Source organism: Salvelinus namaycush, unplaced genomic scaffold (genome assembly GCF_016432855.1).
Source record: "Salvelinus namaycush isolate Seneca unplaced genomic scaffold, SaNama_1.0 Scaffold6, whole genome shotgun sequence".
NCBI lineage: Eukaryota > Metazoa > Chordata > Actinopteri > Salmoniformes > Salmonidae > Salvelinus > Salvelinus namaycush.
This window is the reverse complement of record NW_024061308.1, coordinates 226,837-242,286: the sequence shown is the minus strand read 5'-3', so window position 1 is coordinate 242,286 and position 15,450 is coordinate 226,837. Positions and strand designations below refer to the sequence as shown.

The 15,450-nt window shown below is 42.3% G+C and overlaps 1 protein-coding gene across 11 annotated transcripts in view; it reads left to right on the top strand.

Moving 5' to 3' along the window:
• The window catches only part of LOC120042013 (CCR4-NOT transcription complex subunit 1-like), a 40,773-nt gene that overhangs the window by 18,506 nt on the left and 6,817 nt on the right, over window positions 1-15,450 (top strand). For 5 of the 11 annotated variants that reach the window (XM_038986895.1, XM_038986898.1, XM_038986897.1 and 2 more), the window contains exons 23-38: window positions 1-141; window positions 270-449; window positions 552-668; window positions 811-921; window positions 1,542-1,619; window positions 1,712-1,925; window positions 2,189-2,340; window positions 2,431-2,727; window positions 2,823-2,963; window positions 3,079-3,183; window positions 3,329-3,448; window positions 3,587-3,781; window positions 3,920-4,062; window positions 4,175-4,283; window positions 4,452-4,621; window positions 7,853-8,084. In XM_038986895.1, coding sequence (XP_038842823.1) covers window positions 1-141; window positions 270-449; window positions 552-668; window positions 811-921; window positions 1,542-1,619; window positions 1,712-1,925; window positions 2,189-2,340; window positions 2,431-2,727; window positions 2,823-2,963; window positions 3,079-3,183; window positions 3,329-3,448; window positions 3,587-3,781; window positions 3,920-4,062; window positions 4,175-4,283; window positions 4,452-4,621; window positions 7,853-8,084 — 2,505 coding nt within the window. The remainder of the gene's footprint in view (window positions 142-269; window positions 450-551; window positions 669-810; window positions 922-1,541; window positions 1,620-1,711; window positions 1,926-2,188; window positions 2,341-2,430; window positions 2,728-2,822; window positions 2,964-3,078; window positions 3,184-3,328; window positions 3,449-3,586; window positions 3,782-3,919; window positions 4,063-4,174; window positions 4,284-4,451; window positions 4,622-7,852; window positions 8,085-15,450) is intronic. The other 6 variants (XM_038986905.1, XM_038986903.1, XM_038986902.1 and 3 more) reach the window with 3 other exon arrangements.

The window sequence follows — 15,450 nt, the reverse complement described above, 5'->3', positions numbered from 1 at the left end:
CCCTCCATCAACACCACAAACATCGACACACTTCTAGTAGCAACAGACCAAACCGAGAGGATTGTGGAACCCCCAGAAAATGTTCAAGAGAAAATTGCTTTCATCTTCAATAACCTGTCACAATCCAACATGACACAGAAGGTCAGTCATAGATATATTTTTATTTACTACCTGGTGTTGCAAAAGCATGCTATATTGAGAATCTTGTTTTTGGTCAAAATAAATGTCTATTTCTACTCATGCTTGTGTACTTTCATCTAACTCTCAAGGTTGAGGAGTTAAAGGAGACTGTCAAAGAGGAGTTCATGCCCTGGGTCTCTCAGTATCTGGTCATGAAGAGGGTCAGCATTGAGCCCAACTTCCACAGCCTGTACTCCAACTTCCTGGACACCCTGAAGAACCCAGAGTTTGTCAAAATGGCACTGAATGAAACTTACAGAAACATCAAGGTGAAGAGTTATTCACTTAATCAACTTTTATGGACAATAGTTTGTAAACTTATCAGATAAAGAGATATTTAATTGCTAACCTTTTCTCGCTCCATGTGACAGGTTCTCCTTACCTCTGATAAGGCAGCTGCAAACTTCTCTGATCGATCCCTACTGAAGAATTTGGGTCACTGGCTTGGTATGATCACTCTGGCTAAAAACAAGCCCATCCTGTACACAGTGAGTAGATTTCCTCATTTTTAAATGTTGGCCTGTATTGAACTTTCCATTTGGTTTCCCTCCCAACAAATAACCAAATGTTTGTAATTGTGACCCAAGATGGTATTTTGTGTTTAACCTGTTTTTATTTTTTTCTTGTTAGGATTTGGAGGTGAAATCCCTCTTGTTGGAAGCGTATGTCAAGGGGCAGCAGGAGCTACTATATGTGGTCCCGTTTGTGGCCAAAGTCCTGGAATCCAGTTTACGTAGCGTGGTAAAGCCACATTCTCACCAACATTTTTAAGTATATCAATATGCATCTGGATTCACATTTTAATTTCTAGGGGAAAACTTTTACATTGTTGACAGTGCGAATTGTTCAGTGACCGTGAGCTTGAGCCCAGCACAGACTGAGCCATCCCCGGCAGACAGGAATAGCGAGACGGCCAACCCAACAGACAATATTTGGGCCTGGAGTATTTCCCCTGACTAAGGCCTGCTTATTACTAGACTAGTTTTTCTTGGGCAGGTCGCATGGTCAAGAGAAATAATGGACCCTAAGACTGATCCACAGAAAAAGAAAGTGAGCCAGTTCCATCAGGCAGAGTACCTACAGCAGCAGACAGGGAGCCAGTCAGAGCTAGATGACGTAGACCAGTATAGACAGCATTAAAGCCCACCTCCAGAAGAAGCAAAGAGGTGCAGAGTATGTGTGCAATATTTTTGTTTAAAATAAAAAATACTATATGTTTTTGTTTAGGAACCAATGGCTCTCTGGGTAATTTATTTGTTAGACTTGTTAGCACTGGGTTTGTGTATTGGCACATTTCCTAGCTATTATGTCTTCAATGTTTTTAAGAGCAGGTTGACTTAAATGCCATTTAATATCCTCAGATTTTCCGACCCCAGAATCCCTGGACGATGGCCATCATGAATGTTCTGGCAGAACTGCATACGGAGCATGATCTCAAGGTCAGGGAACCCTTTCTCTTTCATCTACCAGTCACACCATGTTTCTAAAAGTTTTCAGGTACTGATTTGTCATTGTGCTTTTCTCACTACAGCTGAACTTGAAGTTTGAGATTGAGGTGCTGTGTAAGAACTTATCATTGGACATCAATGACCTGAAGCCTGGCACCCTTCTGAAGGACAAAGACAAGTTGAAGAGCCTGGAGGAACAGCTCTCTGCACCAAAGAAAGAGGCCAAGCCCCCTGAAGAAATGCTCCCTGTTGTTAGCACAGGTATCCAGCACTTTCAAATTGGGATGCCCCTTGTCGGTGTGTGGATATCTTTCTAACAAATGTATTTCAATGTTTGTTTCATCTGATTGTAATGTTGGTCCCCCTGTATATGGAAATATTTCGTCATTTGTTGAATGATTTTAGCTCATAATACGATCATTTCAATGTAGAATAATAACCTACATTTGTTCAACTGTTTTGCCAAGAACATTTAACCCATTTCTTTTTTATTTGTTCTGTTCATCGAGCTGCTGCTCTCGGGCTATATTTTAATCAAAATAGCGTTTTGTAACCAACAGGAGACTTTCTTCCATTTGCAGCTGCGCCATCCACTCCTGCCGCAACCACCACTTGCTCAGCTACTGGGCCCCCTACCCCACAGTTTAGCTATCATGACATCAATGTGTACGCCCTTGCAGGGCTAGCCCCTCACATCAATATCAACATCAACGTAAGTAGCACTCTCACTCAAACACCTGGGTTGTGACCTACACATGGTATTTGGGGATGTTGTGGTACTAAGACACTTCTCTCCCTGCAGATCCCCTTGCTCCATGCCCACCCTCAGCTGAAGCAGTGTGTGAGACAGTCCATTGAGCGGGCCGTGCAGGAGCTCGTTCACCCTGTGGTGGACCGTTCCATCAAGATTGCCATGACTACCTGCGAGCAGATCGTCAGGAAGGACTTTGCCCTGGACTCCGAGGAGTCGCGCATGCGTGTGGCCGCCCATCACATGATGCGTAACCTGACCGCCGGCATGGCCATGATCACCTGCCGGGAGCCCCTGCTCATGAGTATCGCTACCAACCTGAAGAACAGCTTTGCCGCAGCCCTCAGGGTACAGTCGCCTTCATTCACATCCACAAAGCGCTATATAAAGTAAGTCTTATTAGTGTTCCTTTTGCGTATAGCTTTGGTCCTGTCCCCCTCCAGGCCCCCACCCCCCAGCAGAGAGAGATGATGGAGGAGGCTGCTGCTAGGGTTGCCCAGGACAACTGTGAGCTGGCCTGCTGCTTCATCCAGAAGACTGCGGTGGAGAAGGCTGGCCCAGAGATGGACAAGAGACTGGCCACGGTTAGTGGTTATGGGCTCATCACCATATTGGCACTGGAATGCTGCTCTTGTCTGTATACTGACCACAACTTTTGTATGATGGCTGACTTGTACCTTTACTCTTTCTCTCCTGTAGGAGTTTGAGCTGAGGAAGCACGCCCGTCAGGAGGGTCGTCGCTACTGCGACCCTGTGGTGCTGACCTACCAGGCAGAGCGCATGCCAGAGCAGATCAGACTCAAGGTGAGCACACCTAGATTATAGCACTCCACTTTCTCTCCTATTATCGGTATAGTCGAGAACGTAAATGAAATGTTTTATCAATGCAAATGATATCAAAGACTGCGTTTGCATCTGGACTATTTACTGAGCTAAATTTCTACCTCAGGTTGGAGGAGTAGACCCCAAACAGCTGGCGGTGTACGAGGAGTTTGCCAGGAATGTTCCAGGCTTCCTACCCAGCAACGACCTGTCTCAGCCCACTGGATTCCTTGCCCAGCCCATGAAGGTAGGCTCTCATACCACTGGAAGAGAGAAGTCTCTGAAATTGCATTTTCTGCTGTCTTTGACATAACCCAACCTGATTTTAAGGTTAAGAACTTTACTCAAGTACCATATAAATGTCTCTGTCCTGTGTTTATTACAGCAACAGGCATGGGCCACAGACGACGTGGCTCAGATCTATGACAAGTGCATGGCGGACCTAGAGCAGCACCTCCATGCCATCCCCCCAGCGCTGGCCATTAACCCCCAGACTCAGGCCCTGCGCAGTCTGCTGGAGGCAGTGGCCCTGGCCAGGAACTCCCGGGATGGCATTGCTGCTCTGGGCCTGCTGCAGAAGGTCAGGGACTACTCCGCACACAACAACACTAGGAAAACATACATGGATAGAAAAGTTGTTTAGTTGTCTTTACGAATACACCGGTCTCAGTAGAAAAGATCTCTTCCTGTGTCCCTCATCTCTCCTTCCTTGTTCTAGGCTGTGGAGGGTCTGCTCGATGCCACCAGTGGTGCCGATGCTGACCTGCTCCTGCGGTACAGAGAGTGTCACCTGCTGGTGCTCAAAGCCCTCCAGGACGGCCGGGCATACGGACCACAATGGTGCAACAAACAGATTACCAGGTTGGTATCCCCATAACCTTCCCATGGGTGGGTTAAGTTTTTTGCTCGAATGAAGAGGGGAAACTAAATCCACTCATTATTTTAAGATTTGTGATATCTTTACTTGTTCCAGGTGCCTGATTGAGTGCCGTGATGAGTACAAGTACAACGTGGAGGCTGTGGAGCTGCTGATCAGAAACCACCTGGTCAACATGCAGCAGTACGACCTGCACTTGGCACAGGTAAACACCGCTACACACCTTTTATTAAGCATTGAGATATTCTAGTGCGAGCAACGCCATCTGTCAATAGTCCATCTTGATTCTATACAACTGAATAATGGGCATGTGGTGTATTCCGTCCCTTTGTCACTATCTTAAAACCCCTGTGTGTATGTTTCTCTTGTCTAGTCTATGGAGAACGGTCTGCACTACATGGCAGTGGCATTTGCCATGCAGCTGGTAAAGCTGCTGCTGGTGGATGAGCGCAGTGTGAGCCACATCACAGAGGCCGACCTGTTCCACACCATCGAGACTCTGATGAGAACCAGCGCACACTCCAGGGCCAATGCACCCGAGGGGTGAGTCCTTTTCTGTCCTAATTTAATTAGGATTTTGGGTTGTGTTCATTAAGACACACTGTAAAATGGGTGTTAATATACTGAACAAAAATATGAACGCAACAATTTCAAAGATTTTACTGCGTTAGTTCACATGAGGAAATCAGTCAATTGAAATACATTTATGTCCTAATCTATGGATTTCACATGACTGGGAATACAGATACCTTAAAATACATGGGCCTCAGGATCTCATCTCTGTATTTTTGTGTATTCAAATTGCCATCAATAAAATGAGTTTGTCTGTAGCTTATGCCTGCCCATACCATAACCACAGGGCACTATGTTAACAATGTTGACATCCGCAAACCGCTCGCCCACACGATGCCATACACATGGTCTGCGGTTGTGATGACGGTTGGATGTAAGGCCAAATTCGCTAAAATGACAGAGGCGGCTTTTGGTAGAGAATTTCATATTAACTTATGGCTGCAGCCCGACGCCGGTACACTTATGACAACAGCCAGCTCAAAGTGCAGGGCGCGAAATTCAAAAGATATTTTTTTTAAATATTTAACTTTCACACATTAACAAGTCCAATACAGCATATGAAAGGTACACATCTTGTGAATCAAGCCAACATGTCCGATTTTTAAAATGTTTTACAGGGAAGACACTATGTAAATCTATTAGCTAACCACGTTAGCAAAAGACACCACTTTTTTTACTCCATCAGTTTTTTACTCCATCAGTAGCTATCACAAATTCGACCAAATAAAGATATAAATAGCCACTAACCAAGAAACAACTTCATCAGATGACAGTCTGATAACATATTTATTGTATAGCATATGTTTTGTTAGAAAAATGTGCATATTTCAGGTATAAATCATAGTTTACATTGCAGCTACAGTCAGAAATTGCACCGAAAGCAGACAGAAAAATTAGACACCAACGCCAAATAACTAAATACTCATCATAAAACATTTCTGAAAAATACATAGTGTACAGCAATTGAAAGACAGGCATCTTGTGATTCCAGACAATATTTCCGATTTATCAAGTGTTTTACAGCGAAAACACAATATAGCGTTATATTAGCTTAGCACAATAGCAAACATAACAACAGCATTGATTCAAGGCAAAAATAGCGATAACGTATAAACCACCAAAATATATTAATTGTTTCACTAACCTTCTCAGAATTCTTCAGATGACAGTCCTGTAACATCATATTACACAATGCATATAGAGTTTGTTCGAAAATGTGCATATTTAGCGGCACAAATCGTGCTTATACAATGAGAATAGTGTCCAAAATCTCAAGCAATCTGTCCGGCGCCATCTTGGAAAGGCACCTATTCTTATCAAACTATTCATAAACTTGACTAAGAAAATACAGGTTGGACAGCAATTGAAAGACATTAGTTCTTAATGCAATCGCTGAATTACATTTTTAAAATTAACGTTACTGCGCAATACAGGGTGCGATAAAGCAAGGCTACACTGCAAGTAATGGCGTCTTATGCATTTTACTTTTTCCAACAGAACAATGAATTATCAGCATAAATAGTTCTTTTTGATGAGCTCCCATCAGAATCTTGGGAAAGGTGTCCTTTGTCCAAAAGAATCGTTGCTAGGTTGGAGAACGTCGTCTTCAACGTTGCAATTAGCAGTAAACAATAGCCATGTGGGCCAGAGATACCCAACTTCCTACAACGTCACGAAAATAAATACCCGAAAATCGCAATATACTGACATAAACTGATATAATTCGGTTTAAAATAACAACATTACGATGTCTTCAACACCTATCGAATAAAAACAGAGCCGGATATATCTAGGAGCTAAAACGGGAGCTTCTAAAATGACATGCCAAGACCCTCCCTGCGTCAGAGCGAAGAGTGGAAAGATGGGACGCTTCGGTTCCAAGCAATTTATAACCTTTGGGAACTACGTAGAAACTCCATTTCAAGTCTCCCTATTCGCTGACACCCAGGGGAAGGCGTATGCAGTGCATCTCAACCAATAGAGGACAGGCAAATTAATACACAGGTCTCAGAACAGCCAGCAAAATTCTGCATTCTGACATACACATAGGAAAATTGCCCTAAGTCCAGTTCTGTTTCACCCACAGATATAATTCAAACGGTTTTAGAAACTAGAGTGTTTTCTATCCAATAGTAATAATAATATGCATATTGTACGAGCAAGAATTGAGTACGAGGCCTTTTTGAAATGGGCACCTTTTATCTGGCTACTCAATACTGCCCCTTGAGCCCAAACAGGTTAAATTCTCTGGCAACAGCTCTGGTAAACAGTCCTGCAGTCAGCATGCCAATTCCACCATTTGTCTTAGGCCTCACTCCCCCTTATCTGAGATATCTACTGCAGCCCTTATCCTCCACATGCAACACCCGTTCTGCCAGTCACATTCTGTTAAAGGTCCCCAAAGCACACACGTCCCTGGGTTGCTGGTCTTCTCAGTTCGCTGCAGCTAGCGACTGGAACGAGCTGCAACAAACACTCAAACTGGACAGTTTTATCTCAATCTCTTCATTCAAAGACTCAATCATTGACAGTTGTGGCTGTTTGCGTGATGTTGTCTTTACCTTCTTGCCCTTTGTGCTGTTGTCTGTGCCCAATGTTTGTATCATGTTTTTTGTTGTCATGTGTTGCTGCCATGCTATGTTGTCTTAGGTCTCTTTATGTAGTGTTGTCTCGTTGTGATGCGTTTTTGTCCTATATTTTTATTTTTAATCCCAGACTCTGTCCCGCAGGAGGCCTTTTGGTAGGCCGTCATTGTAAATAAGAATTTTTTCTTAACTGACTTGCCTAGTTAAGTAACTTGAGATATCTGTGGCATTGTGGTGTGACAAAACTGCACGTTTGTTGCGTTTTATTGTCCACAGCACAAGGTGCATCTGTGTAATGAGTGCTATTTAATCAGCTTCTTGATATGCCACACCAGGAGAAATGCTCACTAACAGTGATGTAAACAAATTTGGGCACATTTTGAAAAGCTTGTTGTGCGTATGGAAAATGTGTGGGATCTTTTTAATTTCAGCTCATAAAACATGGGACTAACACTTTACATGTGGCGTATTTTGTAGTTCAGGCGGTCCCTATTTTCAGTTTGTTGTCTTCCATTTGGTGCGTAATGAATACCACCTTGGAGATGTGGAGTTTATTGGGGTGTTGGTATACATATGTTCGTAGTTTTCTAACTGATTTGTGTCCTGTGATCCCCAGGCTTCCTCAGCTGATGGATGTGGTCCGCTCTAACTACGAGGCCATGATCGACCGGGCCCATGGAGGGCCCAACTTTATGATGCACTCTGGCATCTCCCAAGCGTCTGAGTACGACGACCCGCCGGGCCTGAGGGAGAAGGCAGAGTACTTGCTGAGGGAATGGGTCAACCTGTACCACTCTGCAGCCGCCGGCCGGGACAGCACCAAGGCCTTTTCTGCTTTTGTGGGCCAGGTACAGCACACACACTTGTCTTTTATCTTTTAACCATCTTTGCCTTATGACGGGTTCCTCCAAGGCAGTTACCTGGTTTTACTTACAATACAAGAGCACAGTACAAGTCATGTCCTTGACAGAGTGGGTCTTAGTGCTCATGGTAGCAACCCCATTATCTTGGAACCCACTGCTGTGCTCACCAAGCAGCAGTGTTACTTATGAGACTGGACATTTATACTAAAATCTTAGTAATTTGGGTTCCTGGATCCATTCACAGCATTACAAGGCTATGTTGAGACTAGAGGTCAACCGATTATGATTTTTCAACGCCGATACCGATTATTGGAGGATCAAAAAAGCAGATTAATCGGACGATTTTTTAAAATTGATTTGTAATAATGACAATTACAACAATACTGAATGAACACTTATTTTAACTTAATACATCAATAAAACAATTTAGCTTCAAATAAATGAAACATGTTCAATTTGGTTTAAATAATGCAAAAGCAAAGTGTTGGAGAAGAAAGTAAAAGTGCAATATGTGCCATGTAAAAAAGCTAAAGTTTAAGTTCCTTGCTCAGAACATGGGAACATATGAAAGCTGGTGGTTCCTTTTTAACATGAGACTTCAATATTCCAAGGTAAGAGGTTTTAGGTTGTAGTTAATATAGTATTTATAGGACTATTTCTCTCTACCATTTGTATTCCATATACATTTGACTATTGGATGTTCTTATCGGAACTTTAGTATTGCCAGTGTAACAGTATAGCTTCCGTCCCTCTCCTCGCTCCTACCTGGGCTCGAACGAGGAACACATCGACAACAGCCACCCTCGAAGCAGCGTTACCCATGCAGAGCAAGGGGAACAACTACTCCAAGTCTCCGAGCGAGTGACGTTTTAAACGCTATTAGTGCGCACCCCACTAACTAGCTAGCCATTTCACATCGGTTACACCAGCCTAATCTCGGGAGTTGATAGGCTTGAAGTCATAAACAGCGCAATGCTTGAAGCATAGTGAAGAGCTGCTGGCAAAACGCACGAAAGCGCTGTTTGAATGAATGCTTATGAGCATGCTGCTGCCTACCATTGCTGTCAGACTGCTATATCAAATCATAGACTTAATTATAACATAATAACACACAGAAATACGAGCCTTTGGTCATTAATATGGTCGAATCCGGGAACTAATTTCGAAAACAAAACGTTTATTATTATCGCATATACCCTGACTCTGCTTGCAATGAACGCAAGAGAAGTGACAATTTCACCTGGTTAATATTGCCTGCTAACCTGTATTTCTTTTAGCTAAATATGCAGGTTTAAAAATATATACTTGTGTGTATTGATTTTAAGAAAGGCATTGATGTTTATGGTTAGGTACACGTTGGAGCAACGACAGTCCTTTTTCCGCGAATGCGCACCGTATCGATTTATATGCAACGCAGGACACGCTAGATAAACTAGTAATATCATCAACCATGTGTAGTTAACTAGTGATTATGATTGTTTTTTAAGTTTAATGCTAGCTAGCAACTAACCTTGGCTTCTTACTGCATTCGCTTAACAGGCAGGCTCCTCGTGGAGTGCAATGAGGCAGGTGGTTAGAGCGTTGGACTAGTTAACTGTAAGGTTGCAAGATTGAATCACCGAGCTGACAAAGTAATAATCTGTCGTTCTGCGCCTGAACAAGGCAGTTAACCCACTGTTCCTAGGCCGTCATTGAAAATAAGAATGTGTTCTTAACTGACTTGCCTAGTTAAATAAAGGTGTAACAAAACAAACATTAAAAAATCGGCCAAATCAGTGTCCAAAAATACCGATTTCCGATTGTTATGAAAACTTGAAATCGGCCCTAATTAATCGGCCATTCCGATTAATCGGTCAGCCTCTAGTTGAGACAATGACTTATCAATGACCCAAGCCCAGCTCAGCTAACCCCTACCATTGTGACGCTGAGTTGTCATAATGCTTCAGCAAATGGACATTACACGGTGTTGGTAGACACAATGTAACTAAATTAATTTATGTCCCTCTGAATGCCTCTGCTGATCCTACAGCTATTGTATGCAGTAATCATGTGCCTATGAACCAGAGTTATAACTGTTAGCACTGAGGTGGTGTGCCCTAGCAGGAAGTCAACTGTGTGCAGCTCACCCTGCACTAATATAAATAGCATGAGCATGTCTACTTCAGCTAAGCTTCCCAGTAAAGCATCAAGCATCCCAGAAAAGTGCTAAAAGAAATAGCCCACGTTAAAATATGTAGCTTAACAATAGGGGGTGCTGTTTTCACTTTGTAAAAATTTCGTTCCCAAATTAAACTGCCTCGTACTCAATTCTTGCTCGTACAATATGCATATTATTATTACTATTGGATAGAAAACACTAGTTTCTAAAACCGTGAATTATATCTGTGAGTAAAACAGAACTCAAGTTGGAGCAAACTTCCTGTGAGAAATCTGAAATCAGGCAGGCTGTTCTGGGGTCAGTTTATTAATTTGCATGTCTTCTATTGGTCGAGATGCACTGCATACGCCTTCCCCTAGATGTCAGCAAATAGTGAGAATTGGAATGGAGTTGCTAGGCAGATCTGAGGCCATATAAATGGGCTTGGAACGTGGGGTGCACTCTTTTCAACATTCGCCATGACGCAAGACAGATCTCAGGATGGCGTTCTGGAAAGCTCCTGTTATAGGCCTTAGATATATCCGGCTCTGATTTTATTCGATATAGGTGTTAAAGACATCATAATGTTATTTTAAACCGAGTTATATCAGTTTATATCAGTATATTGCGATTTTCGGATATTTCTTTGTGCTGCGTTATAGTGAGTTGGGCACGTCTGGGCCACATGGCTAATGTTTACTGCTAATTCCAAAGTTGAAGGCGACAATCTACAACCGAGCAACGATTATTTTGGACAAAGGACAACTTGCCCAAGATTCTGATGAAAGCTCATCAAAAAGTAAGAACTATTTATGATGTTAATTCGTTGTTCTGTTGAAAAATGTAAAACTCCTATTCCGCCATTAATTTCGGTGCGGTCTCGCTTTAACGCACGCTGTATGTCGTAGTAATGTTAATTTTAAAAATCTAACACAGCGGTTGCATTAAGAACTAATGTATCTTTCATTTGCTGTCCAACCTGTATTTTTTAGTCAAGTTTATGATTAGTTAATGATTAGATTAGGTGCCTCTCCCAAGATTTCTCCCGACATTTTGTTGGCAGCTTGGCTACTATTCTCATTGTATAACCACGATTTGTGCCGCTAAATATGCACATTTTCGAACAAACTCTATATGTATTGTGTAATATGATGTTATAGGACTGTCATCTGAAGAAGTTTGAGAAGGTTAGTGAAAAAATTTATCTTTTGCTGGTTTATTCGTTATCGCTATTGTTGGCTTGAATCAATGCTGTTGTGTGGTTGGCTATTGTAGTAAGCTAATATAATGCTATATTGTGTTTTCGCTGTAAAACACTTAAAAAATCTGAAATATTGGCTGGATTCACAAGATCTTTGTCTTTCATTTGCTGTACGCTGTGTATTTTTCATAAATGTTTTATGATGCGTATTTAGGTAATTCACGATGGTCTCTGTAGTTATTCTAGTTGCTTTGAGAGTTGTGATGGTGGCTGCAATGTAAAACTATGATTTATACCTGAAATATGCACATTTTTCTAACAAAACATATGCTATACAATAAATATGTTATCAGACTGTCATCTGATGAAGTTGTTTCTTGGTTAGTGACTATTTATATCTTTATTTGGTCGAAATTGTGATAGCTACCTATGCAGGGAAAAAATGGTGGAGAAAAAAAAGTTGTGTCTTTTGCTATCGTGGTTAGCTAATAGAAATACATATTGTGTCTTCCCTGTAAAACATTTTAAAAATCAGAAATGATGGCTGGATTCACAAGATGTGTATCTTTCATCTGGTGTCTTGGACTTGTGATTTAATGATATTTAGATGCTAGTATTTACTTGTGACGCTATGCTAGGCTATGCTAGTCAGCTTTTTTACTGATGGGGGTGCTCCCGGATCCGGGATTGTGATGAAGTAGAAGTTAAGACACAAGGTTCATGAAATTAATAACTTGCTAGTAACAGATATTCATATTCTATCTCTGAAACTCACTTAGATAATACCTTTGATACAGTGGTAGCAATACATGGCTATAAAATCTACTGAAAAGACAAATGCCAATGGTTGAGATGTTGTGGCTTTTATATTCAGAACCACATTCCTGAAAAGCTTATAAGATCTCATGTTAAATACTGTTGAAGTAATACGGCTACAGGTTCATCTGCCTCACCTAAAGCCCATTCTGGTGGGAAGCTGCTATAGACCACCATGTGCTAACAGTATCTGGATAACGTGTGAAATGCTTGATAATGTACAGTCGTGGCCAAAAGTTGAGTGACACAAATATTAATTTCCACAAAGTTTGCTGCTTGTGTCTTTAGATATTTTTTGTCAGATGTTACTATGGAATACTGAAGTATAATTACAAGCATTTCAGTTGATTCAAAGAGTCAATATTTGCATGTTGACCCTTTTTCAAGACCTCTGCAATCCGCCGTGGCATGCTGTCAAATTAACTTCTGGGCCACATCCTGACTGATGGCAGCCCATTCTTGCATAATCGATGCTTGGAGTTTGTCAGAATTTGTGGGTTTTTGTTTGTCCACCCACCTCTTGAGGATTGACCACAAGTTCTCAATGGGATTAAGGTCTGGGGAGTTTCCTGGCCATGGACCCAAAATATCGATGTTTTGTTCCCCGAGCCACTTGGAACACCTTGCCATAAGGCAAAAGTGATAACTATCATGCTGGAAAAGGCATTGTTCGTCACCAAACTGTTCCTGGATGGTTGGGAGAAGTTGCTCTCGGAGGATGTGTTGGTACCATTCTTTATTCATGGCTGTGTTCTTAGGCAAAATTGTGAGTGAGCCCACTCCCTTGGCTGAGAAGCAACCCCACACATGAATGGTCTCAGGATGCTTTACTGTTTGTAGCGCTCACCTTGTCTTCTCCGTATGTTGTAACTTTAATGTGTTACAGAGTTAATTAATTGAGCTGTATCTAAAGATACTTTCTTTACAGTTATTTACATATGTAATTATTAGAATTTGTGTGTTGGAGATTGAGAGAACTACATACACATTTTGTTGTATTGGTTAGTATTGAATTACGCTTTCGACTGCAAGGTCCAGAATGCCTTGCGACAAGAAGTCGAGAGCGCGCCAGTTATGTGCAAGTGACAAGTGATTATACTGACTTTTCGCTAGCAACTTTTATTGTTCTGTAGAATCTAAAGTTGTTAAATGTAACGTGAACAAGTATTATTACTAAAAGAAGCTTTCATTTCAAACCCGATGTCCCGAGTCATTACTTTGAAGATAGTTATTCTATATTTTGGTGCCGAAACCCGGGAAAAGTATGCGCTGCGACGAAGATTGTAGGGATGAAGCGGCTGAGGAGGAACGTCGGCATGAAGCAGAAAGAATGAGACGAAAGCGGGGTACCATTCGAGGTGCCAAAACTTGGATTTTGAATCAGATTGACATGGAAATAACCCAGTCAAATCCGGATACCGATCACTTGAGTACATTGTTGGAATTGCTGTCAGCTAAGTAGGACAGCTTGTTTGAACTTGATCGTGGAATTGAACAGTTAACGCCATTGGACGGATTGGAGGCAGAGATTGCAAGCACGGAGGATTACAAAGAGCGTGTTATCATGCTGAAGAGCCGTGCACAACGAGTGATAAAGAAAAAACAGGACCTCAATCCAGTACCAGCACGGGTGAGTGACGCTAACTCAAACAGATCACAGAGACAATCAGTAAGGCTACCAAAGTTGATTATTGAGAAATTCTATGGAGATGTCAGTATGTGGCAGGAGTTTGAGCCAGTATGAGTCCGCTATTCACAACAATGATTCACTGTGTAATAAAGAGAAGTTTACCTATCTGAAAACATCTCACTGGACCAGCTGCAAAGGCAGTAGCAGGACTGATGTTAACAGACAGTAACTATGATGATGCAATCCCTCTGCTCGAGCAGATTTGGAAGGAAAGGTCTTGTGATTAGTGCTCACATGTCAAAGCTCCTGAATCTCACTCCTGTGAAGCATTGAGGCCGCTATATGATGAATGTGAAATTCAGATTAGGAGCTTGGAATCACTGGGTGTAGTGTCAGAAACCTATGGAAGCGTACTATGCTCAATCTTACTGCAGAGGATTCCAGAGGACATAGCTCTTGACAAGGGTCGTCAGAGGGGAGTAGATGATGAATGGAAAGTGGCTGAGATTGTCAGTTTCCTACAGAAGGAAGTTCAGAGCAGGGAGAGCGCTACAAATGACAAGATCATGCAACCAACAGAAAGAGATCAAACCATGGAACAAGTCATGCTCCTCCAATGAAATGAAAGCAAAAAGACCCAACATGCCATCTGCTGCGGCACTGCATACAGCCAGCCAGAAGGAACAAAACTGTCTATTCTGTGACAGTGCAGACCACAAATCAGAACTGCCCTGACCACAATATTGCTACACGCAAAGAGAAACCAAAGAAAATGGGAAGATGCTTTGTATGTTTAGGACATACCCATAGCAAAATTCTGTAAAGTCAAAGATGTGTCATGTGGAAGCAGACATCACATTTCTGTGTGTACCGGTAAGAGGAGTGCGGTACAACCCCCTACTGTTTCTGCAGATGCTGTTTCCTCAGTTATTCCCCATTCAGTGAAGATGAAACCAGATGCACAGAACACTGTTGCTACAAACGGCAAAGGCATGGGGTAGAAGGCCCATCGGGCAGGAAGATAGCTCGTTGCATACTAGATGGAGGCAGTCAGAGAAGCTTCATACATGAAAACCTTGAAGGGCTTGAAGCTACCAGTAATCAGACAAGAGGCACTCACTCTTCACACGTTTGGCTCCTCTGCTCCAGCAACGTCCCAACACAACACAGTGAAAGTCATCTTGGAGAATGTCTGGGACAAACAGCAGAGAATAGAGAGAGGCAATTGAAACCCCACAAGTGTGCACAGCTGTGAAGGTTCCTGGTGAACAGATTCAACATGAGCTCAATAGAAAGGTACTGCAGCTCGCAGACTTTCCAGGAGATGACAATGATCCTGAACTCTCTGTCCTGATAGGATCAGACTACGACTGGCAGATAGTATCAGGCAGAGTGGAGCGACTGACGGAGACGCTGGTTGCTTTAGAGCACCTTTGGATGGTCGGTGCAGGGACCCATGTCAAGTGTCGCCGAGGCAACCTGCATGTTCGTCCCACTTGATGAAGACACACTAGTCTCCAAACAACTGCATGCATTCTGGGAGCTTGAGTCTCAGGGTATTATAAGC